Here is a 25,456-nt window from a genome sequence, read left to right as displayed (position 1 = left end):
ATTATTGTAGATCATGCAGGGACAACAAAGGGTAAAATATTTAACTGCAGCCGTGTCTGACTATATTCTGCGCAGTGAGAAAACCTGAAGTCATTTTCCAGGTCCACCATTTCTTACTTCTTTTTAGTTGGGTCAAGTTTCTAAACTTTCTCAATCTCCGTTGTCTTGCTAATGAAAAGAAAATAGGATTCTACCGAGTCTCCTATCTACCTACTCCAGAACTTCTGGGAAGATCAAATGAGATGAGGCACGGGAAAACGCTTCACAGACATTTGGTTAAAGTGTGAAATGTTTGCATCTGGCTATAAAGCAAGTCCTGTTCTGGGCTGAAGAAACTACAAGGCTAGTCGCTAGGGAGAGGAAGCGGGGTGTTGCTACATGATGTCATTACCCGGTGCCCACAGGACCGTTTTGGGCTGGCTGGGCTGTGGGCTGCATTTTGTGCCGTGGGGTCTTGGCAGCGATGGCTGGGGTTTGGTGGGGTGTCGCTAAGGGGTGGGGGGCCTGTGTCCCACTTGGGGGAAGCCGAGTGTGGCTTTGTCGGCGCCAGGTCCGCGGTGCCATTTCTCTGTAAATGGCCAGTGCGCGTCCCGGTAGCTCCTGCTTTGAGCATCTGCCCCCTGCCGGTCAATGTGCATCATAGCAACTGGTCAGACGGATGGAGGGACACTTTGCATATTAGCCTTTTATATGTATAAAAGATAGGAAAAACACCATTTCTTTCCAAGTCTCCCATTCATTCTTTCCCGAGAGCTGGCCTTAAACCTCTGCTACAATCCCCATTTGATGTTTATGGTTGTATTACATTTGAAATCCCCTGCAGTTTCCTGAGCTCACACCCAGAGTTTACAGTGACAGTAACTCCAAGCAATGGCAACCTCCTCTACTCGCAGCCCTTTCCTCTCCCAATGTCCCAGCTACACTGAAAGTGCTCAACCTCGACAGCTGTGCCCACACACAATCATCCGGGGGGCTAAAGGCACTGGGCCAATTTTCTCGTATGAGAAAGCGTTTGTTTTTGATCACGCACTTGATAATGAGCACTCTCAAGACCTTGTTTTGTCATTTTATTCCTGCCAAGAGTCACACAGATGGTTCAGCATGCTATCCTGGCTACCCCATCAGTAGTTTCCTGGTTCTAACCTACTTCCTTGTAGGCAAAGGAATTTACTAAGAATTTTTCAGCATATTCTTATGCCTTCCTATTCTTAATTCTGAAGTTCATATAAAAACTAAGGGTAGCCTAATACAGTGTTTAAAAATATCTAGAGGTGGAAACTTGGCAGAAACAAAGGAAGAAAAAATTGCTTTTAAATTCATGTATACTTTTCCCTTCAGGTTACACACCTCAACAATGCTATTCTAGGAGGATCAAAAGACATTCAGCAGCTACTGTTTATCTACAGGGCACCATGCATGGAACTAGGAAATCCTGAAGGATACATTTTAAATTCAAGCAAAATAAGACTTGCCACAGGTTTCCAAAGAAAGCCGAGGCGAGCATTCCTGGCAGAGCGAGAGGGTAAAGGAACCCAGCTCTGACTCAGAGTGAATAAATGTGACCAACCATTAACTGTTTAAGTAACTCTACAACCCTCAGTAGAATGTCTGTTTCAGAGTTTTCCATCTATACGTCTTACTGGGACGATAGAAAGGATTCTCATATATGACACTATATTATCCTATTAAGACTATGATACGTGTGTGTGCAGGGCTGTGGGAGGGAAGTAGTGCGCACACAGCATTAACCTATTCTTAGAGACGTCTCAGGATGATCCCAAAACCTTCATGTAAAGTCTTTAAAAAAGAGAAGAGCTTCACAAGAAAAACCACAAACTTAATGAAATCTTTACGTTCAGAATGACCGGGAAGCTGTGTAGTTTGGAGGGGGGGGGCGGGATGATGAGAGGTAAACGACCACCTGTTACGGCTGAACCAAAAATTTAACTTTGGGCTCCCTGGCAGCCAAGGTGAAGAGATGTACTTGATAAAGGGACGTACTTGATAAAGGGACGTACACTGATATGTCTGAAAGAGAAACTCTCTTGGAATTCAACTCAAGAAGAACATCATAGATCTCTCTTTAGGGACTCCAACACTGGGCAATATCTCTTTAAAAGAGCTTTACAAAAGAAATTTCACATAGCAGTTAAACATCAAAGACACAGATTAAACCAGGGGTGGGCAAACTTTTTGACTTGAGGGCCACAATGGGTTCTTAAACTGGACCGGAGGGCCGGAACAAAAGCATGGATGGAGTGTTTGTGTGAACTAATATAAATTCAAAGTAAACATCATTACATAAAAGGGTACGGTCTTTTTTTTTTTTTTTTTTTTCAGTTTTATTCATTTCAAACAGGCCGGATCCGGCCTGCGGGCCGTAGTTTGCCCACGGCTGGATTAAACTGTAAGTTGTGAAGGCCAGAGTAGTGTGGTCCAAGCAAGCAGCCTGATGACCCAACTTGGCTCTGGCATAGTTCAGAGATGTGCAGTCCAATACTGTAGACACTAACCACATGAGGTTATTTAAAATGAAATTGAAAATTCAGCTCCTTAGGCACATTTCAAGTGCTCAACAGCTGTACGTGCCTAGCGGCTACCATGTCGACGAAGCAGATCTAGCACGCTGCCACCATTGCAGAAGGTTCTACTGCGCGCTGGCTCACAGAATTCAAAGAACTGGGCGGTAAACGCGCATTCAGAGGACACCGGGTAGATGAACCCTGACACGTCTGCATAATGAACACTGCAACCACACTCCACTAGACTCCAAGGCGCAGCACCAAGGCCACCGAGGACGTGAGCAGGGCACTCCCCTCCCTTCTGGTGGAGCAGCACTTCGGAAGACAGGCCTTTCTCCAGAGCTAAACACTCGTATGTGACCCAGCGCTGCGCTCCTGCTGTTTACCCAAAGGAGTGGAAAGTTACGTCCACACAAACACCTGCACAGAATGTTTAAGCGCCCAAACCTGAAGCAGTGATTCCACTGGTGAATGAATAAACACATCGTGGTACATCCAAACAGTGGAATAGTATTTAGCAACAAAAAGAAACGAGCTATCAAGCCACAGATAGAAACGAAGGAAACATAAGATGGGTTACTAAGTGCAAGAAGCCAATCTGAGAAGGCTACATGCTATATCATTCCAAATATATGACATTCTAGAAGAGGCAAAACCGGAGACAGTAAAGATCAGTGATCGCCGCGGCTTGGGGGAGGGAGGGAGAGATGAACAGGTAGAGCAGAGAGGATTCCAGGGCAGTGAAACCATCCTGTCCGAGACACAGCAGGGGGCCTAGATCACTACACATGTGTCCAAGCCCACAGAATGCACAGCACCGAGAGTGAGCGCCAACGACCTCGGGCGATAACGTGTCAATGTAGGCTCACCAAGTGCAACACATGTACCGCCCGGCGCAGCGTGCTGGCGGCGAAGGGGGGGGGGTGTGTCTAAGGAATATATGGGAACTGTATGTGCCACTCAGTTTTGCACTGAACCTAAATGCGCTCTAAAACAGCGGCCGCTGACCTTTTGGACCTCACGGACCACCAGTGGTCTGCGGATCACCGGTTGGCGACCGCTGCTCTAAAATAATAGTCAACTGAATGAATGGATGTGTGATGCAGCCATGTACAGATGAGCCGAAACTACAGACAGGCGGATCTTTCTTTCACCATGCCTCCCCACCGTCATTTACACATTGTTTTCCCAAGCAAGAATAATGCTGTTCCTCAAGAACGTAAATATGTAACTAAAAAAGATCTGTGCCCATGTGAAAATCAAGTACTCGTTCCTGTTTGACCGTTTTCAACACCTTCTAGAGCAATTTAAAATGCTAGTAATACAAGCCAATCCCAGCTCCAACCCTCCAAAACCATGCGGGAAAGCTGATAACATAATCCTGAAGGGAAGAGATGGGTAGAAGGGGGTTCATTATATTTCTCTCTACTTTTATGTACACTTGAAATTTTTCCATAAGTTTTATAAAATGAAGTATCAATCCTATTCATGCTTCCAATCAGCATGTATTGAGTGGGAGCCTCTGAAGTACCTCACTGCCCTGGGCATCAGGGACAGACACAGCACAGAGTGAGACCAGAGTCCCCCTCACGGAGCTCTCAGCTGAGAACATGGGCATCAGAAGACAAAGGAACTTTCTCGGGATTTGAGAAAAACGGAATCGAGGTAAAGACAATGCAAGTCCCAGAATTTTCCTATTATTTTCTGCGTAAGTTGGGCCTTTTAAAAGAATGTGGCCCAATTTCTTACCTATTTGTATAACCCGCATCCTGTTTTTTTCTTTTCTCTTTTCGCATTCTATTTTTAAGGAAAAGACAAAACACAACAACAAACCAGAGTAGGTCAGGGGCAGTTATCAAGGAAACTGCCGCATGACTCAAGCCGCCAGGCACACGCCGAACATCCTGGTTGTGAGCCCTCTGCTCTGTCACCGCCACCTACGTGTCACCACGAGAACCGAACAGCAGATTCACTTCCAACTCAAGACGGTAAAGAGACCGCCTTGCAAGCACCAAGGTGAAGGGACCAGCCAGAGCTTCGAGACAAGACCTTGGTCAATAATGGATTCACACGGAATAACTATAACCTGAGTAGAAAGCTGCCGTTTATTTTCAAGAAGATGGGCATGCCAGCTGTGTAACTGTTTAAGCAAAACAAGTATCATCAGCTGCATCAGATATATGTCATATGTGCATCAGATATTTTCATATGGAAATTACATGTATTTTTAATCTAGGCAGAACTAAAATAACTTTCGAAAATGTGACAGGATGCTCAGAAAATTACTTCCCGAGTGTCACACGTTAATGCTTTCTCTGCGTCTGCTATTCTTGTGGCCCAATAATTTTTAATGGGAAATGGAGAGGATTTCCTTTGTTGAGAAAAATGCCTCAGATGCTCTGCTCCTGCCTGAAGGTGCTGAGAGGAAAATAGGAAGCCCCGTTTCCCCTCTGTAAAGACACAAACAACCTGTTTGTATAGAGCAGAACAGTTTATTGCCAGCTGACTTTCGGGCCTCACTTCCCATTTGATAGTTATGAGCATACAACTGACAAACTACAAATAGAACTCCAAGCCTTATAAAGCCAGTTCATGCATAAGATAAAATTAAACTACGACAGATGTGCTGAGCTTGGGTTAGAAAGGAAACCCTCTAAAGGCAACGCATCACCCCTTCGCATCACCGCTAGGAAAGGGGCATGGCAACCTGGAGTTTGGAATCTAACTCTTCACGACCGGCGAGGCGCTGTCTGTAAGTGACTCACACTTTCCTCCCCCATAAAACTGGGCCTTTTCCTTTCACAAGATGCCTTATCTTTCCGGATCTTTCTGAAAGGCTTGATCTTTAAGATGTTTTTCTTGGAGAACAAGATTAAGCACATGTCCCATTTCTTGTGAATCAGGACATCGAAACCATCTGGACCTTTGAGCTCAAAGCTGAACTCAGCGAATTGTGTTTTCACTCAAATTTGTCTTTTCCTTCCCTTTAGAAGCTCTGAAAGGCCCGTCCTTCCCTCCCGCACCCTCAGCAATGGCAGGTTTCTTCAGCCCAGTGCCCCAATGTAGTCTTTACCTCACAGCAGGCATCTTTTTCTCGTGATCTGAGTCTTTTTCTACATCCTAAAATCATGCCTTCTCAGGTGGTGCCTGGTAACATGATTCCTGAACTCTTTCCTGGGCTGTCTCTGACCCTCACCCGTTAAAATTTCTCCATGAGCCCCAAGAGCCCCAAGGTCACCCCTCATCAGACCACCCTGTCCTTCCCCACCTCCACTCACACATGGATTACTGCCAACCTTCTGCTTAATATTTATTCCTTGGCTGAACAAAACGTCCAGATTTTTCCCCCCAGATGTTGCTTGCTGCTCAGCCCATTCTGAACTTGCTAACTATATTTTTAATATCTTTTCCCTTCCCCTACTCTAGCCATTGCACCGACAATTTCTGAAGTTCAATTTCAATGTTTGAACCTCTTACATAAGATCAGGTTCTAAAGTCAAGCAGGTAACCTGAACCCTCAGGGTGTCCTTCAGCGAGCACACGTCCCGCAGGGCGGGAGCAGGGCCCGACGCAGTGAGTGGCCTGGTCCTACCCAAACCCCCATGTCTTCACGATCAAAACCACATGCAGTGTGGTGACACTATGAGAGGCGAGGGACCAAACATCTTTTGAAGAAAACAACAGATTCAAGCAGCCATTTTCAAATGGCTCATCTCAACCACGTAACACAAAAATAACACAGGACTGCTTCCTCTGCTTTCCCAAGGGTGACGCGTAACTAACCTTCCTGAGACAAAGGGAGACGGCAACTGGTCACATGTGAGGATGCTTTAGGGAGTTGGGCTGAACTCTCTAGGTTGAAAAAGGCTCTTCCTCAAGCTTCGTCTGGGACTTGTGCCCACCAAGTGGAATGGGTGGCTGGGTGGCTACCTAACTGAAACTTCTCCCTCCCTCCCTCCAGTCCTCCGTCCTTCCCTCCCTCTCTCTTCCCCCTCTCCAACACCCTGACGGACTTAAAAGTGACTACAATAGTCCTAAATGCAAAGAAAGTATAACAAAAATACTAGCAAGAATGTCTCTGACTAGTAAGACTATAGTTTTCTTATCTTATTTCCAATATTTAAACATTTAAAAAAATAACTATATATGACTTTTATATTCATACACAAAACCCACTTTTTAATTATCTCCAAGAGTCATAATAACATGGGGAATATTAATTAACTGGGGGAAAAGCGAGATATGAATGATGTTTCTGATTACAATGATGGAAAAACATAGCAAAGTGTCCGTGTGTTTGCTTTTGGGTGGCGGACAGGTGTTGAAGTTTTCTTCTATTTTCTTTACTTGCCATTTTCTACAGAGTGATGATAATGGGGGAAATGAACTTCACTGTAAAAAATTTCTTATTTTATCAGTTAGACTGCATCACTGCTTTCTGCTGCAATAATTGACAGCAGAACCAATGGCATGCAATAGTTTTCTCCACCTGCATTTTACGATTTGTAACAGATTCACAAGCCCATATTGCATTCCTGAGAGCATTTTCCTTGCTCACACAGGATTTCTGTCAGAACCTTTCAGTGCATCTTTATTTTGTTCAGAATGACATTCTCTCTAAAAGCTCCATAAAGGCCCCTATCCAGGTAATGCCAGACTCTCTTTGCCACTGGACCCCTGGAGATTGGTTGTTGCAAAAACTGTAGCAGCAATAACCAGATGAAATCTAGCACGGACCAGGCACCGTGATCCATGAGGAAGAGGTACATCGGTTGCACAAACTGCTTTACAACATCACCCCTCTCCTGCAGTTCAAGAAACGAAAGCTCACACAGGGTAAGTAACTCGGTCAAGGTCACGGGATTTGTAAGTGCCAAAGCTGATATTCAAACTCAGATCAGACTAATTCCGAAATCTAAGCTCTTTCCACGATGCAATGTGAAGGAAGACATGCCTTCCAGACCCAGTTCTGCCATGTGCCCTTGAACAAATAATTGATTCCTCAGCTAAAAACTAGACGACCTCGAATCTCCCTTCCCGCTCTAACGTTCTGTTCTTTACAGCACACAGAAAACCCCGTGGCGTGAAGACATTTCAGCAACTGCCTGTTCAGTTTGCGTTCGGTCTTGTGGCAAAGCCCCCGGGGAGCCGTTTTCTTGGCATCTGGCACCGCCTCCCTACGCCAGGAGGATATGTTGCTATTGGCTCTGTAAATGGGAATTTCTAAGAAAATGACTCTGTCACCATGTCTAGCAGCTCTCTGCTTGAACGAGCACTTCAGGTGAAAATGCGATCATCGCTCTTAGGGTTCTACACGGTCACTGATCTATTCCGGGTGATCTCAACATACACTCGTGGGCCAAAGAGCTCTCATGTCTGGGGAATTCTCCGAATATCAAGGTAGTAAATGTAAGTGAGCCGGCGGAATTGGCTTTAAACTGAAACGTATCCGCTGGCCCGATCCTGGTCCCGATTGAAACCCGAATCGCAGGAGGAACATCGCCAGTGCTCCCAGCAGCTCCAGCTGAGGAGCACAGGGTCACACAGGAAGGAAAACAAAGGTACTGCTCTCAAAACAGTCTAGTCCAGGGGTGGGCAAACTTTTTGACTCAAGGGCCACAATGGGTTCTTAAACTGGACCGGAGGGCCGGAACAAAAGCACGGATGGAGTGTTTGTGTGAACTCATATAAATTCAAAGTAAACATCATTACATAAAAGGGTACGGTCTTTTTTTTCAATAGTTTTATTCATTTCAAACGGGCCGGATCCGGCCCGCGGGACGTAGTTTGCCCACGGCTGGTCTAGTCCTAGATGCACAGCCAACTTTTGGACCAATTTTTAAAATGATCCAAGAAAAGTGAAGTGTCCTTACTTGCAAATTCTCCTTCGTATTTTCTGTTGGCCTCTAACAGAATCACCTTGAAATCTCTGGGACAAGGCACTACTTTGAGAAATCTGCCAGCCCTCCCACACGTGGTTGCATCACACCAAGGCCCTCAGATCTGGCTGAGGAGCGGTACTGTCAGAGCAAAGGAACCGATCCTTATCCTAACGGATAAAATGATCTCCTGGCATACGTGCCGCCGGGCCTGCCAGCAGCCAGCTCCCGGTAACAAGTGCTTCAGGAGCCGGGGCACATGGGGCTCGCCTGGGACCGACACTGACCCCTGGCTGGGTTTGGGGTGGGTGCCGAAGGAGACCCGAGTCCCTCGGGAGTCCTCACAGTTGCCAGCAGTGCTCAGTACAAAGAACCAACTAAGATTACATTACATTTCAGGGGAAAACCAAACCTGAAAAACAATTTCTGGCCTTACGTCTCAGGCGTTGCAGGTGAATTAGGCCCTCGAATTTAAAGAGCAGACGAACAAAATAACAGATCCTGGTCTCTGAGGAGGCAAAGTGAATCACTGAGAAAACGGGAAGACGGAGAAAGTCGGTTTGGTCATAAAAGACTAGCTAGCTGTGGGAACCTGTAAGTGGCAGAGTGCTTGAATCAGGACTGGCATTTAATCTATAACGAGTTAAGTATTCAGAAGATGGTATCAGACAGAAAGGCAGAAATTAACAAGCTGGAGGAGCAGTAGGCTGTCTTCCTGCACAGCCCCACAGGGGAAAAGGTGTCCTGCCGGCTTTATAAGATGCTCATACATGCCGAGGCCGGTTTGGCTCAGTGGATAGAGCGTCGGCCTGCGGACTGAGGGGTCCCAGGTTTGATTCCGGTCGGGGGCATGTGCCTGGGTTGCGGACATATCCCCAGTGGGAGATGTGCAGGAGGCAGCTGGTCGATGTTTCTCTTTGATCGATGTTTCTAGCTCTCTATCTCTCTCCCTTCCTCTCTGTGAAAAATCAATAAAATATATTTTAAAAAGATGCTCATACAAATTGCAGCCCAAGCCTCCTCTGTGCGGCATGAATCACGTCTCCAAACGCCCTGGTCCTGGAGGCCTCAAGGGAGCCCTGTGCCAGCATCAGCTCGGTAAATCTGATGAAATCTGGTGAAAATGGCAGGCGTTCAGGCCCCCGGGCTCGCCTTGCTTTGAAGGAGGATCACAGAGAGCAGCTTCCAGGCGAAGGCCGTGGCACTGAACCCCACGCGGCGCGAGGCAGCAGGCGGAAGTGGGTCAGGAAGGAACACTCAGGACAAGTCCCAGCACCAGGCTGAGCTGAGCACGCGGAACCTGTGCTCGCACTGTCCCCACACGCACCATCACCTGGGAGGCGTCTCGGGACTTTTTTCACAGCTTTCTGCTAAACTGAGTCAGAAAGCTGACATTAAGGTCTTGTACGATAAGCTAACACTTGTCAAGAAAGCTATTTCCACCACCTGGCTAGCATCCGGCCCGCTCACCCAGGCTCACGAGGGTCCTCAATACTTGGGACATAAAACCCACCCTGAGAAATAGCCCCGGAGAGTCGGAAGTGAATAAGGGGCCCCTACAGTTCTCAGGCCCTGTAATGGAGACAACTAAAAATGCTCTAAGTCATTTTAAAGCCTTAGAATGTTTCCACGAATACAAATTTGTATGTAAAATCTGACTTTGCACACATAACATTATCAGCATAACCGAAAGACAGTATATCCAAATATTACAGTGCTTATACTATCAAGGGGGAAATAGTGGTTTTTCTTTTCTTATACTTTGTAACACTTGGAATAAATAGGAATATGCATACATGGTTTGCATAAACAAAAACCTCCATGTGTTCGTTCCTTTTAAAGGTCATTTTATAAAATGCAGAACGTGACACAAAAGGGAAAAGAGCTTGCTACTCCCCTTCCCTTCCTGGACTCGGGAAATGCCCTCCTCATTCACAGATGTACCCACCCAGGAACCGGCTGTCACCTGCGGCCCTGCCTCTCCCTTACTCCCCACATCTGCTCGGTTACCTGGCCTACTTCCAACCTTAACAGTCCTCCCAATTCTACCCGCACCGCTGCCACTCAGCACCCGCCGGTAAGATGGCCTCACCACAAGCGTATTCAGGGCTGCCCCCCACCCCCCCCCCCACACACACAAGAGGGCTCCTCACCTGGTCACCAGCCCTCCCAGTGCAGCCCTCCACCCCTTCGAGGGCTGTCCCTTCCCACGCTGGCTCCGAGCTCTGACATGGGAAAGGCTCCGCACTGAAGACACGGCTTCCGGGCAGGCGCTGAGCTCTAAGCGCAGTCAGCACTCCCGGAGGAAGACGCAGAGACCTCCCCAGGACAAGTGGGTGTTCCAAGGGGCCGACCCGGGAGAAGGCAGTAACGCGGGGAGGGAAGGCCCTTCTCCTCATCTATGCAGGTTCCTCTCGATGACCACCTCCCCCAGGACACGTGCCATCTGGCAGCTCAAGGACAAGGAACCTCTGAAATTACGGCCTGCCAGTCAGACTCCTCTCTCACTGTCCCAGAGCCCCACGAGCTCAACAACCCGAACCCGAACGGGAGGCCTGGCCCAGGTAACACAGGCCCCTTCCTCTTCCGAAAGGACGCCGCCGTGGGAAGCCGGCTCTTGTGGCTCTTGTCTAACCCGTCCTCCTGTGGCTCAGCCAAAGTCTCCTCCCACAATGCAAATCGGATCCTGCTCGATCCCCAGTGGGGTGTGTGCGGGAGGCAGCCAATCAATGATTCTCTCTCATCATTGATGTTTCTACTTCTCTCGCCCTCTCCCTTCCTCTCTGAAATCAATAAAAATATGTATTTTTTAAAAGGCCCATCATAAATGTGAGGAATTTTCATAACTGGAGGCTGGTGGTGGTTCTAGAGAGTTCGCCACTCTAGTTCTGATCTTCGGCGCCCTCACTCTCCCCTTCCCAAATCTCAGGACAGGGAGATGTTTGCCGACCATAATCTAATGCCAACTTTGTACTCGGCGGCGTTCTGTTTAGATCATATTCCCCACGCTCCTTTCCTACTATAAACTAAAAGGTAAAGGTGGGGACGCCTCCAGGACAGGTAACAAACAAAAAAAGGCAGGATTGCAAACTGCATGCCATCACTGCTTATGTCAATATAGTTTCTTTTATATATTTTTTTATTTATTTTTAAAAATATATTTATTGATTTCAGAGAGGAAGGGAGAGTGAGAGAGACAGAAACATCAATGATGAGAATCATTGATCGGCTGCCTTCTGCACGCCCCCTCCTGGGGATCAAGCCCGCAAACCAGGCATGGGCCCTTGACCAGAATTGAACCCAGGACCCTTCGGTCTGCAGGCCGACGCTCTATCCACTGAACCACACCAGCTAGGGCTGCCACTTATTTTTAAAAGAAACAAACTACAGGGAGATGACCAGAAGAGGACTAGACTTTTGTTTCAGAATGGCCTTGATCACTAATAGCTGGAAGTTTGAGATTATGAAATACCTGAAAACAGAAAAGCAAATGTAAATCTGAAGAAATCTGCCTATTTCGTGATATGAAGTAGTTTCCCATAAAAGAATGGTGACATATGGTTTGTTCCTTTTAAAGGTCATTTTATAAAACGCATTTGAATGGCTCCAGGAAGCAAAGTGAACCACGGTGTGTAATTCACACAGCTGCATGCAGACCCAAAGTCCCTCAATATGTCCAGTTTAGAAATAAAGCACCTTTACGCTCCTATTTTTATCTGGGCTCCTAGCTGTACTACTTACCGGAATGTAATAGATGCCCATCTTGGGGGTTTCGTTGGCGGTAAGAAGCATTCCTAAAAATAAACACAATGAGAAGGTCAACACAGGGGAGAAGAGTGTCCTCTTATACTTGTTTTCCAATTTGAGAAGTCGGAGGTGCTCAGAGCACAGTGCACACGGCACCCAGGAGTCAGGCCGTGGGCTGTCCCTGGCCGCCTCGATGGGGCTCCCCAGGGTCAGGGAGCACCTGCGCTGGCTGGGGAAGGAGCACTCCCCCAGGGCGCTCAGGCCCACAGTGTGCCATCATTTTTAAGGGGGCAGTTCAAGCTTCAGACACACCGATAACACGCAGTTTCAACGTGCTCTGGATTATTCATAAAAATGAGAACGTTAAGAAGAAAGGGTTCTTTCTGTCCATCAGGAACCAAAGGACCAAGGTAAAGCATTTCCCACCAAGTGTCACAGCAAAGCAGTTCCTAATGTGTGAATCCAAGTTCACCCCTAACTGAACACAAAACCACTTAAGGGGAATGCTATGTGCAGCTACACCTGAAAAGACCAAAACAGAATCGCATAGCTCCTACGATACAAAAATAATTAACTCTCGGGGGAATTTTGACAGATAATCAACAGGGTAGTTAATAATTTAGTCTCCTTGGGCCAGCATTTTAAGAAAGCAAAATTAAAGCAGGGACAACTTCCTGGCATCCAACGCAGGTTTCCCTGGAGCCCAGCAGCAACCTCCGAACCCTCCCTCCTTGGTAAGGAGCCAGGGTGCCCGTGCCTCAGCTCTGCCCTCTGCTGTGCCACACGGAAGGGGCTGCTGCCCACAGTCCCGAAGCTGCTCCCGCCCCGCAGCCCCTCTCGGCACATGCGCGTTAACGCACTGGACAAGGCAGCATCTGGGAGTCACCAACTCCGAGGCGAGGCCTGCCGTCACCCTTCTTCTACGGATTCAAAACCAAAGCTCCAACTGTGTCCTGTCCCAAGCTGGAGAACTTAGAGCTGAAATGCAAACTCAAGAGCTCTGTTTTTTAAACACTTCTAAAAATCAACCAAATTATACTTGTTTTAAAAATCCATTTGTAAAACACAGTAGAGGAGTCCACAGAGCGAAGATGTGTGGATGATCACACCAACAGTCAAAATTAAACATACCAAATGTCAAGGACAATGACTTGATTCTGTTTTAGAAAGTATCTTTTGCTGCTCTTTTGTGGATACGGAAGTTGTGAAGTGACCCGACGCTGATACAGAACGGGATGTGGGCAGAGCGGAGGTCAGCGACACTCAGCACGCAGGCCTCTCAGCAGAAACCCACCTGGGACGACTCCCAAGTGGGAGCTGGCCCGGAACTGGGACCCACCTCCCCAACCAGACACCCACCATGAAAACACACAAAAGCAGCGGCGAGGCCAAGGAAAGCAGGAATGTGTGTCTAATGTAAAGCAAAACAAAAACCAGAGACATTCTCGTAGCTTGTCCTCATGTGGGCGCCTTATCTGGCCCTGGAGACGGACGCTCCCTGAGGTCGTGATGCGCTATCCACGTCCCACCGGCAGCATGGCCAGGGCCTCCGGCCCCCGAGACGTGATTAAAGACGACGGCGTGGGGACTGCAGAGCCATGTCACAACCAATGGAAGGCTCTTGCCGAAGAAATCCCCTCCGCCTGGCCTCCCTGGCAGCCCAGAACATTCCACAGTGAACGTTCCACGAGGAAACACACCACATCTCCCCGACAAACCACAGAAAGGCTCTAATGACACAAAGAATTCAACGCTGAAGTTTCCCACACGGAGCGGGCTCTCCCTTGGCCGTACATGGACAGCCACAAGCGGACCTCCGACCCGGGAGGTCAGGCCTGAAACCAGCTGTCAATGAGAAAGACGACCGCAGGGCCGGGCAGGCGATGATGGGCGAGAGAAGGGAGTGAGCCCTGTGCCAGGTGCTTCACATCCACGTGCTCAACTCTCCTCTACGTAGGGGCACGTGATGTTACTGGGCAGGGCCCCCAGGACATTACAGAGGCCCCGAACCCCTCTTTACTCTGTGGGAGGGCACTGACGGAGTGAGAGGCGACTTCGCATTTCACAGCGGAGCAGTCTCCACTGCGCTGTAAGGCAGGAGATCTGCACAGCCATGAAGCCTGAAGTAGGTCTTCCCAAGTGGAAATCTGTTCTCTCCACCTGTGGTTCTGGAACCAGTGCTTCTGACAGCACAGGGCTGGGCGGGGCTCTGCCAGCCGCAAGCTCAGCAAGCACGCAGTGAAGCTGATGCGCACCCAAGTCCAAGGGCAGCACTGCCTCTCGGGCGCCCTGACCCACAGAGCCGGCTGAATGAGCAGCAGAGTAGGAGCCAAGAGGAGCAGGAGGGCAGAACCATTTCTCAACAATCTGAGCAGCCTCAGTATCAGAAAACCCTTACAAAACAGTAATCATGATTCGGCTTGAATTACTCCAAAATGAGTAAGACAGAAGATAGAGAGAGAGAAACATTTCAGCTTTTCTAACATATGATTCAACTCAGAATGATTAGGCACAAAACAGAGCAGCATGGGGGAGAGGCGTGGTGAAGCGAGGGCGAGGTACGGAGCATGTGAATCAACCGCGGGACCCAGCCCAGGGAGCAGGGGTACTTGTCAGACTGTGCTTGCTGTCGCATGAGATCAACTACTGGGCTAGTTTTGTGTTTGACTAACCGCTTATCAGTTACTTGACTGTAAGTCAGGGTCTCTGTCCAAAACATCACTCTTAAAATGTTTGCCTTTCAGAAAAGTGTACTGTTGCAATGAAGAGCGCTGGCGGTCACCTAACAAAGCGAGCACCCTGCCAGCCAGCTGGCTCGGCGGCTGAGTGCTGACCCGGGCACTAAAGTCGCTGGCACATGCTCGCGTTGTGTGCTCGATACTCCGTGGGGGCCGTGCAGGAGGCAGCTGATGGATGTTTCTCTGTCCATCACCACCGGCCTTCCAACTTCATTCCTCCTGGGACCACCACACCGGGGACGTGGCGCCTCCCCACACCCCATGTCATGCTGTAGGGTATCATGTCGCAGCCTGGCCTATACTGCCCCAGCCTAGCACGGCCTACCCTACCGTACCCTGCCCTAGTCTCCTGCTCTTCTTACACGGTTCCCTCACCTGGATCACCTCGCTCCAATGCCACCGACCAAATCTCACTCCTCACTCCACTCACACAGCCTCCGCCAGCTGCTGTGGCCGAAGGCCCTCCAGCAGGTCAGAGCGCTGTCTGTACACACGACAGAACTTCCTGCTTCGCCTGTGTCTCTCTATCGAAATCATCCGTGTGTCTGTCCTCAGAGCACAACACCGCCTGAATGGGAACTATTCTCACTTTCTCTCAGAGCCCCCCACCCCCGTCTTCACAGATGTGCCCTGAAGGTACTGTTAGATCCTGAAATCTGCCTTGTAATTTGCATACAACATGCCAACACCCATGGTTTCATAGCCTGTGTATTATCAGGCAACCTCGGACTTCCCAACCCCTAACCTGGATTCCCACGCACTATTACTCATCACATCGAGGAGCTGAAGAGCTCACTAACACAGCATCTCACCTGCCACCTGCCTACGCTCTGTCACCAGTTTCTACTAACAGCGAGGCTGGCCGAGGACTGAGTCACTCAGAGGCCACTTTCTGAATCACCCACACCACTTCCTGCTCTTGACTCTTCAAGTACATACAATAGCCAAGAACCGTCCTGACAAAGCCAAACCCTGTCTTCAGAAATAAAATGAGTTTAAAACCAAATAAAGCATAGTTGGGATTTGTCTCACTGAATGAGCCGCGGCCACATACTGCGTACCTGAGTTGGGATAGAGGCAGACATCATTAATGTCATGTTCTGGCTCCAAGGAAGTAAAAATTTTCCCCTGAAAGAGTAAGCAAAAAGGACTCATTAAAATAGTTAAAGGAAGACAGCTTTCGGCAATCTCCTGTAAAGAAAATATACTGGAGATGTAACAACCACACACTGGTATGTGAAGAAATACAATCTTCTAATTTGAATCATAGAATTTAAGTTTTAAAAATATCTTGGAGAATTCAGTTAATCAATTTATCAAATACTTTTCATTTTTGAGACAAAGAAACTGAGGCCCAGGGGGAAAAGGTGACTTAGCCAAGAAAATACATACAGTTTTAAAGATAATGTTTACACCAAAGAAAAGGGTAAAGTTTAACATAAAGTTGTACATCAACTTAAAAAAATTCTCATAATCTAGGAAGCACGCCCTGGTTAAACTTGGTGCTCAGGGAAACCAGGAAGGTGAGCTGGTCAGCATGGTGAAATGAGGACACTACCTCCCATACCTAAACCACAGGCTCTGGGGAGACCGACTGAGATAATGAACATGAAATAACTTGCAAAATGAAATCCTGTACGTACCTAACGTGATGGTTATTATATAGTTAAGCCTAAGACATTTTTTATTTTAAATGTGAGGGGAAATGTGCTGTTTTTTAAAAATTAAGAGAAGGGCCCTGGCCCGTTTGGTTCAGTGAATAGAGCATCAACCTACAGATTGAAGGGTCCCGGGTTGGATTCCGGTCAAGGGCACATGCCCGGGTTATGGGCTCGATCCCCAGTGGGGGGCATGCAGGAGGCTGCCAATCAATGATTCTCTCTCATCATTGATGTTTCTGTTTCTCTCTCTCTCCCACTTCCCTCTCTCTGCTTCTCTGAAATCAATAAAAATATATTTAAAAATATTAAGAGAAGGAAAGTAAGACAAAAAGACTGAAGAAGATGGGTATGGAAAAAGGTGATAAGAAAGATAAACAAGGAAAGCCAGTCAAGCAAAACCAAGACACCTGGGTGTTGGTCAGGACGGTGTACTTAGTCATAACAACAATGCCAAAATAAATCTTACTGTGGCAACTACAGCACCATGACTTCAAGAGCCGAGGCGACCAACTCCGCCAGCTCCCGCCGTGTTAACTCGTTAGCAGAGGCTTCCATGGCAAAGGGGCGGGGGGGGGGGCGGGGGGTAAAGTATGGGGAAGGCGGGTATTTTGTGTTCAGTGAAAAACAGCAGCCAAGTTCTAATTCAAGATAATGAAATTCACACAGCCATCTCCCTTTCTTCTCAAATTCCCACTGAAGCAGGAAGGGAAGAGGGAAGAAAAAAGGAAGGGGAAAAAGAACTACAATAGTGTGGGACAAAGAAGAGTTCCACGTCAGGGAAAACCTCGCCGCAGTTCCAGGCCTGGGAGGCACATCCAAACCGACATCACTCATTACCTTGCACTAGCAGGGAAGCCAGGTCAAGGGTAACTTCTGTTTCCCTAATAACTTATGAATTAAAAAAAAAAAAGTCTCTATTTGAAGTATTAAAAATAGGTATTGTTGTGAGTCCATTCATTTGGATTACCAGAAAACGAGCAGAGAAAACCCAGCTACAGCACCACGGAACTTCCCAGGAAAACCCTCCCAGCCCAAAGCCAGCCCATGCGAGCAGCTGAGGCGGTGCCCGGTGGCCATCAGGTGGTTCTGCCGGGATGGAGACAAGCTGGAAGCCGTCCCTCCCCTGGCGTCAGCCGCGGCACCGGGGCCGAGAAGCTCCTGGGGCCGGAGGGGCAGGACACCCCGGAAGGACCCTGAGCTCCACCACGGACCCCAGGGGACTAGAGCAGAAGCTCAGGAAAGGTCAATACTTGGGAACCGAACAGAAGAGAAACGGCCCAAGCAGCCAGATGCTGACAAGGAGCCGAGCGGGGATGGGCTGCTGGCCCCGCTCCCGAGCCCAGGCAGCCCGCGGGAAAGGCTGATGCTCGCCCTGAAGACACCACGTGAGGCCGCTGGACCTTCCGCCCGCTTCATCTCAAAGATGAGTTAAAAGAAACAAAAATAAGAGTGACACTTTAGGACTAAAGATGTTAAGTTTGTTATTAATTGAATGCAAAGAACTCTGAATTAATGTTTTCCTATTTAGTTGATGAATTAATCTGTTACTTCTCTCAAAATACTTAGGTTTTGAAATGAAAAGCAGAGGCAGATTCAAGCCAGTAATACAGGATTTTGTTACTTATGAATACTTGGAGCTTAGGGGACAGAACATCAAATACGCTGAAGAAAACATTATTTTAATAAAAATTTCAACAGAAACATACGTACTGAGTTCTTATTCCACATTTTGATGATTCGAGAGTCTGCAGACAAAATCAAATCTAAAGAATCCTGGAAATGGACCGACTTAATGGGCAGCCCGTACTGGTGATCCTTAACCAGCAGCGGCTTATCCGCGCGAAGATCATACAGTAAGACCTAAAAGAAAAAATAATGTGTTTAAACGTTTTATCTTAAAAAGCAACTTTTAAGTTACAAAGGTGGCTGCCATTTGTTCTACTGCCTTTTTATGAGCACAGTGGACACCCTCACCCAGAGTACAAAGACCCCAGTGAGCCAGCAAAAACACTCTGAGAAAGCTCTTCAGTTACCCTCAGAGCGCATGGCTGTATGAGTTCAACCCTGAGCAGTTTTAAGCACACTAAGATTGAGAACTACTGAGCTATACTAAGAAAGGAACAAAAAGGAAGCCCAAAAGAATGTGTCATTTGGGAATTCAACAAATACTAGTATACATACTGAGGACCTACTATGTACCAGGCATGTCACAGCGAGTGACAGAAACCAGCACGACAGACATAAAGAAGCCAGTCCTGTGAGATTCTGGACAGGTGGCGGTGGCAAGGCTATGACTGGGGGTTCCGGGGTGGCAAGGCTATGACTAGGGGTTCCGGGGGGGGTCTCTTCTGAGCCCTGCCATAGAGGCAAGAAACATGGGGCAGCTCAATCTTCATCCCAGGTGACAGGTCCTCTCCAGACCATGAGGGCAGAGGCAGTACAAGTCCTAGAAGCAGGGTCTCAGACCTGTTCTGGGGGGAGAGCAAATTGACAAATGTATGGGCTCTGCCAGGAAGGGAGGGAGGCAGGGAGGGAAGGAGAGGGAGGGGAGGGAAGGGGAGGAGAAGGGAGGGGAGGGGAGGGGAGGTGAAAGGGAGGGAGGGAGGGAAGGAGAGGGAGGGGAGGGGAGGGGAGGGGAGGGGAGGAGAAGGGAGGGGAGGGCGGGAGGGAGGGGGAGGGAGGGAGGGAGAGAAGGAAAGATGGGTTGAAACCCTTGCAGCCATTGCACTCGTGCTGAGCTGTGCCTCGATCGCCCGTGCAGGGGATCCGTAAATAGTGCTAGGGGAGAGACAGATGCCTGGGACAAACACATTTTGGAAATATGTAGTCAATACATTTCTTGTCTGCAGGAATTCTCAGAGCCTTCCATGTATATTTAAATGCACTATGAATCCCAAGAGTGGGAATCTGGCAGATTCCAAACTGTTCGACCGCAGAATTCTGTCCCAGGACACTCTGGGAAAAACAGTTCTAAGCCACCGTCAAGAGAACATACCCTCCTGTAGTCCCGCTCCAGAGCCTCCCAGACCACACACCGAGCTCAGAGCCAGAGCGTCTCAAGGTGCTGGAAGCACACAGCATCTGGGGGCGCTCCCACTCGGGCCAAAGCGTACAGGGAGGGGCAAAGCAGGTCTACAGTCGTCCGTATGGAAAGAATACAATAAATACTAATGAGAGAATAATCTGTGCTTCGTGCACTCACACTGTAAACCTCCTCTGCCCCCCCCCCCCCCCACAATGCTTCACTTTCTGTCCCCACAGTGAAGAAGTTATGTGGCTGTTTCCCACGACACATACGTGTGTCTGGAACACTACAGGGTGAGTTTCCAGCGTAAACACACTTACCTGCCCTGTGGATGTTCCAACTGCCATGGTCAAGGCACCGTTAAATTTCAAAGCAGAGATGGTTGGTAAACTGTTCACCCTGGAAGGCAAAGCATTCGTGTTCCATGTGGGCACCGCCAAACTTCTAAGAAACAAACTGATTCTTAATCTTCCCTTCAATTCCCATGGGAAATCACTGTCTCCCCTGCTTTTTAAAAGGCAACTGTATCCAAACTTTCCTGATCAAAATAAAAAATACGTCTATATATAAATGTAACCAACCTTTAAAAACCTGTAGGTTATCTTCAAGAATTGTAAGAAATATTCTCAAAGCAGCTACCAACAACAACAAAAACTTCTGAAAATATAAAACCAGGTAACAAGACTCCGTCTGACAACGTCTCTCACCTTAAGCCAGGATGAGGCATTACAGAAGCATCCCCTTCTTTCTTAAGAGGAAACATTTTACACTCAGCATGGATATACCCACTCCCCTTTTTGAAGTTAGCTGTGTCAAGCTAAAATAGAAGACTAGGGAGCTCGGGGGCCTGGGATCTGTGAAAGTCCAGGAATGATCAATGGTTATGGCCATGAGCCTGGAACAGGCTTCCCCTCAGCAGCCCAGAGCTTCAGCACCAAAGCCGCGCTGTTGGAAAGGTGCTGGACGACAGGTCAGAGCCAACAGCAGCCCTCCTCTCACGCCTCCTGCTGCGTCCTTCCACCAGGAAGGACCTGCAGGCCAGGCCGGGACTGCCAGCATCCTCATGCCTCTAACGCCACCTAGAGCCTCAGCCCCAAACTACAATGAGCATCACTGGGAACTTGCCTCCTCAGCCTTGGAGGGACACCCGTCGGCTTCACTGCAGCGGTGGACTCCGGGTTCTATCGCTAGACCCTCCCTTCTAAAGTACTTCCGGGAGGAACACCATCTGGCTTACCCGCTCAGTGAGCTTTCACAGGAGAGGGTTTTTACACAATCGCAGAAACTACAACCTCAGACATAAGTTGAGACATAAATTAAATGGACCTTAATTTAGTGTTGACACATCAGAAGCAGATGAATATTTCAACTGCGAGTTCACGTCTACTTACTCCGAATCTGCTGTGACACTGCTCAAGGCACAGTCCAACCGGCCAACTCTGCTTCGAACCCGTGGGTCCCAGCACTCCACTCGACCCTAAACAAACAGACACCAGCAACTTCAAACAACAGCTGCTAACTGGAAAATTTTTAGACAAATACCAAAAGAAGCCTTAATGATAAAACATATAAACATACACAAAAATCAAAAAATTATTACAGTATTAACCATCTCATAAGCAAGACCTCGAATGTGCACATCAAATCCCAAGCCCCACAAGCAAGAAATCTCAGAAAGCCCAGCCTTTGCGCTGGGGGTCTGCTCCCCTCACCAGGCCAGGGCTGGCTGGGCTGGTGGAAGAGGAGCCTCAATACATAACTACTTTTTAAAAATATATATATATTTTTATTGATTTCAGAGAGGAAGGGAGAGGGATAGAGAGAGGGAAACATCAATGATGAGAACCACTGATTGGCTGCCTCCTGCACGCACCCTACTGGGGGGAATTGAGCCAGCAACCAAGGCACGTGCCCTTGCGTGGAATCGAACCACGGAATTGAACCTGGGACCCTTCAGTCCGCAGGCAGAGGCTCTACCCACTGAGCCAAACCAGCTAGGGCCATACTCCTCTTTCGGAACATTTTCCTGTTATCTAGCCTATATTGCTCTGTAAGGACTCTATCTAAAAATGATTTTCTTTTACAAAAACTATTTTAAAACTTCCCCTTGGTAATCTCAGGAAAAGTAATTACCAAGAGAATGTTTCATTGGCCTGATTAGGCATAACAGTATCATAACACATTCAATATAGTTTTACATATTTCCATTAAATCAACATCATGTGTCCCATTTCAAATCCTTATCTCCTAACATAAAAATAACTTGAGTAAAGGCCTAACTTTCATCCACATGGGATTGATTTAATAAACAAATAATGGAACTCTGCCCATATGTTTACAAAAACTAGTTTTGTATTGTAAGTAATTACAGGTATCAATGTATAAAAATGCACATTTATATACCGTCACGTTAAAAAAAAAGCAAGTGGAGAGCCATGATAAATTTCTTTTTTGGAAAATCCTTAAAAAAATGATACTAATACATATGCACACCTGCACATACACAGAAAACCCAAAGGGCTAACGCTGCAAACTATTCACTCGTTAGCTCTCGGTGGGCACTCTGGCGGCTGACAGGCACAGAGGACATTTCTAAGTAATATATGTCTGACATACTTCCTCTTTACTTTTCTACGAGAACTTTACATTGTAATTAGAAATGCAAATCTAGAAAAACTCCTGACAAGCATGAGGACACTGGTTCAGAGGCACTGCGGTTGGAAAGGCACGTGTTGTGTATTTATTGGATGCTACTGTCCAGGACGGACCAACCACAATCCCATCTGCCTTTACGGCGACAATGTCTGCATCAAGGATGCTTCCCGGGTTCTCACCAGCACCGTTATGAAGCTGGCGAGGTGAGGATTATTACCTCCATTTCACCATGAGGAAACAGCCTCAGGAAAAGCAACTAATGAAACTAGCAAGCAGCAGAGAGCGGGGCTCCATGACTCAGTGCCTCCTGTTAAGAACAAGAATGGCGGCCACACCGCTCCCCAGAGCGAGGCTCCAGCAGTGACTCCCCATCCAGCTCCAGAAGGTCAGGGTCAGAGCGCGCCTCGTCAGCGGCAGAGCGGGGCAGTCGGCAGCAGCTGTAACAGCTTTCCATACGAAGAGCAAGCCAGTGGCTTGTGGCTTCCTTAGCACCCGGCTCCTAGGAGCCGAGCAACTCTGTCTTTAAACGCAATTTCGTTCATTATCAAACGTAAAACAAACACTTTTATACAATCAAGCCAGTATGCTCACCTCTACTGTTCCTGTGGCGAACAAGCCGTGCACTGAATTTATGTCACAAACGTTATTCTCCCTAAAACAGTAAAGCAATAGGGTGAATATATCAGTGTCCCCCTAGGGGGAGGGACACCCAATAAACTTCAATCAACAGTCAACCGAGTACTATGGAGAAAGAAGACATGCGATTCTCACTGATCTACTCGTGAAAACACCAGGCACGAAGGGTAAGTGCCCGGAGCACAGCGACCAGTGTCTGACCTTAGGGTGACACTCTGCCACCCAGGGGATGAGACAGGAGAGAACTTCCTCCTGAAACACTAGTCCACGGCCATGAGAATAACCGTGCGTTCCACTTTCTCAATACATTTTCTCCCCAGGCAAAAACACAGGCTGTGGCTGTGCCAACCTGAGACCTGACTATTTAAGCTGGGAATCCTGCTCTAGGCCTCATTTTCCTCGTCTGTGGAATGAAGACATCACTACCTCATTTAGTTGTTGTGATGATTAAATGGAAGAACTAGAAAATGTTCAACACACCGTCTAGAGAAGCGGTTCTCAAGCTGTGGGTCGCGACCCCTTTGGCAGTCGAACAACCCTTTCACAGGGGTCGCCTAAGACCATCCTGAATATCAGATATTTACATTACAATTCATAACAGTAGCAACATTACAGTTATGAAGTAGCAACTAAAATAATTTTACGATTGGGTCACAACATGAGGAATGCTGGGAGCCGGTCCATCCTTGCTGTTTCAAGGGACCTGGCGTATATGGCATACTGTTCTTAATATGTTTGCTCCCCTTAGCGCTGTGTGTTTTAACCAAGGTCACCTCTCCGAGAAAGGTTGTTTCCCCAGGTAGGGATTTTCCCCTGAAGTTAGGGAGGGAATAAAACCCCTTAACTAAGTGCCAGGCGGGTAATTAATCACTTTAACTACGAACAATCATGCTTAAGCTACATAATCTTTACTCCCTGGAATGGAGATAAGAAACGCCCTAACCTTTGGAATAGAGATTGATAGGATTGGAATCAACTGGTATAAATACAGATGTAACAAGACAGAACTTAGAAGACAGAACCTAGACACAGAACCTAGAGACAGAAGAACTTCGCTGGAGAGAACATGGCAAAAGATCCTGGACAGAAACTGGCCTCAGAACCTAGAGACAGAACCTAGTGAGAGAACATGGCAAAAGATCCTGGACTGAACCTGACTACAGAAATTGGCAAGAGAACCTGACTAGAACCTGGTGACTGAACCTGGCTGGAGAACCTGGACAGAACCTGGCTGGAGAACCTAGCAAGAGAACATGGACACAGAACCTGGCTGGAGATCCTAACCAGAACTTCGCTGGAGATCCAGACCAGAACTTGGCTGGAGATCCTGGCTAGAGATCCTGGCTAGGCTGCTGATCAACTGAACGCTGTCTTCGTGTCATTCCTTCTTCACCGACTCCGTCCACACCTTTGGGGACCCCTGGACCTGCTGGGGTTGGACCCCAGCAGAGGAACTGTGTTTAAAGGGCCAGAAGGTTGAGAACCACTGGTACAGAGTTTACAAGACACTCAATAATAATGGCTGTTGTTATAAATAGAAAACTGTGCTGCTAAAGAGCAGATAACTTGTTATTCAACAATGCATCATAAAGTTCCTATCATATTTTAAATAAAATAAGAGGATTTCAAGTCAATGTGAAAATAGTGAGAATGTACTTGGTTTTATTGCATGTTCTTTCAACTTTAAAAAGCCTTTCAGAGCAATAAGGAAAACCCAACAAGCTCTTTATATACATAGATGAGGAGTAATTCAGCTTCCATCCCACTAGCTGTGTGACTGTTCAAACTACTTACCCTCTCTGAGCCTCAGCTGCCCTATCTGTAAAACGCAGCTATTAATAGCATCTACCATAAAAATCTGTTGTAAGTTTAAAATGAGTTGATGTATAGAAAATACTGAATAATGTCTGGCATAGAAAGCCCTTTTACTATTATTGTTGTTGTTATTACTTAACATTATTATTATGATGAGCAATTCAGATTCATTCCTCAAAGGACTTCTCTTTAAATAAAACAAAAGTTTAGACAATAATGTATAAAAGGAAAATGAAAAAAAAAAACCTTAACTTTCTGCTAACAACAACATAAAAGATAATAATTTTTAAATGTTATTCCAAGTTAATTCACAATTTCTTCACAAGAAAACATATCACAAAACAAAATCATGAAGGGAAATTTAAAAAACACTACAAAAAATAATAAACTGAATTTTTTAGTGAGTTTTAAAACTTTCAAGTCTATTTTTTAAAAATTTCAAGAAATCATCAGATCTTTTAGCGAATTTTTTGTTTAAGAAAAACTTAATGCTACTCTTTAATTAAATTGCCCAGAGTATTGCTTGATAAGAATTTGAGCATCTGGCTCCATCTCCTGGCCCAAATAAACACTGCAGGTTTCTTAAAACAAAATACTCACGCAGCATCAGTTTGCAGAGGATTTAGGTACCGTCCTTGTTCTAAGTTTAACCTATAAACTTCAGAGCTGCAAATATATAAAATTAAAAATATGGTAAACTAAAAGACAATAAAAAATATGGCAAGCTACTATAAACTTTTCTTCAAATAAATATAATTTTTAGAAATATATATATATA

General features: G+C 47.0%; 1 protein-coding gene across 3 annotated transcripts in view; it reads right to left on the bottom strand.

Moving 5' to 3' along the window:
• The window catches only part of NOL10 (nucleolar protein 10), a 58,333-nt gene that overhangs the window by 22,270 nt on the left and 10,607 nt on the right, over positions 1 to 25,456 (bottom strand). For all 3 annotated transcript variants that reach the window (XR_009448040.1, XM_059660545.1, XM_059660546.1), the window contains 7 exons: positions 25,279 to 25,344; positions 22,819 to 22,879; positions 20,964 to 21,049; positions 19,893 to 19,971; positions 18,258 to 18,407; positions 15,948 to 16,014; positions 12,143 to 12,195 (listed from right to left, as the gene is read on the bottom strand). Coding sequence is in view for 2 of the 3 variants with exons in the window: in XM_059660545.1 (XP_059516528.1) it covers positions 12,143 to 12,195; positions 15,948 to 16,014; positions 18,258 to 18,407; positions 19,893 to 19,971; positions 20,964 to 21,049; positions 22,819 to 22,879; positions 25,279 to 25,344 (562 nt within the window). In the remaining variant the exon portion in view is untranslated. The remainder of the gene's footprint in view (positions 1 to 12,142; positions 12,196 to 15,947; positions 16,015 to 18,257; positions 18,408 to 19,892; positions 19,972 to 20,963; positions 21,050 to 22,818; positions 22,880 to 25,278; positions 25,345 to 25,456) is intronic.

This window comes from Myotis daubentonii, chromosome 12 (genome assembly GCF_963259705.1).
Source record: "Myotis daubentonii chromosome 12, mMyoDau2.1, whole genome shotgun sequence".
NCBI classification, from domain to species: domain Eukaryota; kingdom Metazoa; phylum Chordata; class Mammalia; order Chiroptera; family Vespertilionidae; genus Myotis; species Myotis daubentonii.
The sequence above is the reverse complement of the archived record's forward strand: the minus strand, read 5'-3'. Positions and strand labels throughout refer to the sequence as shown.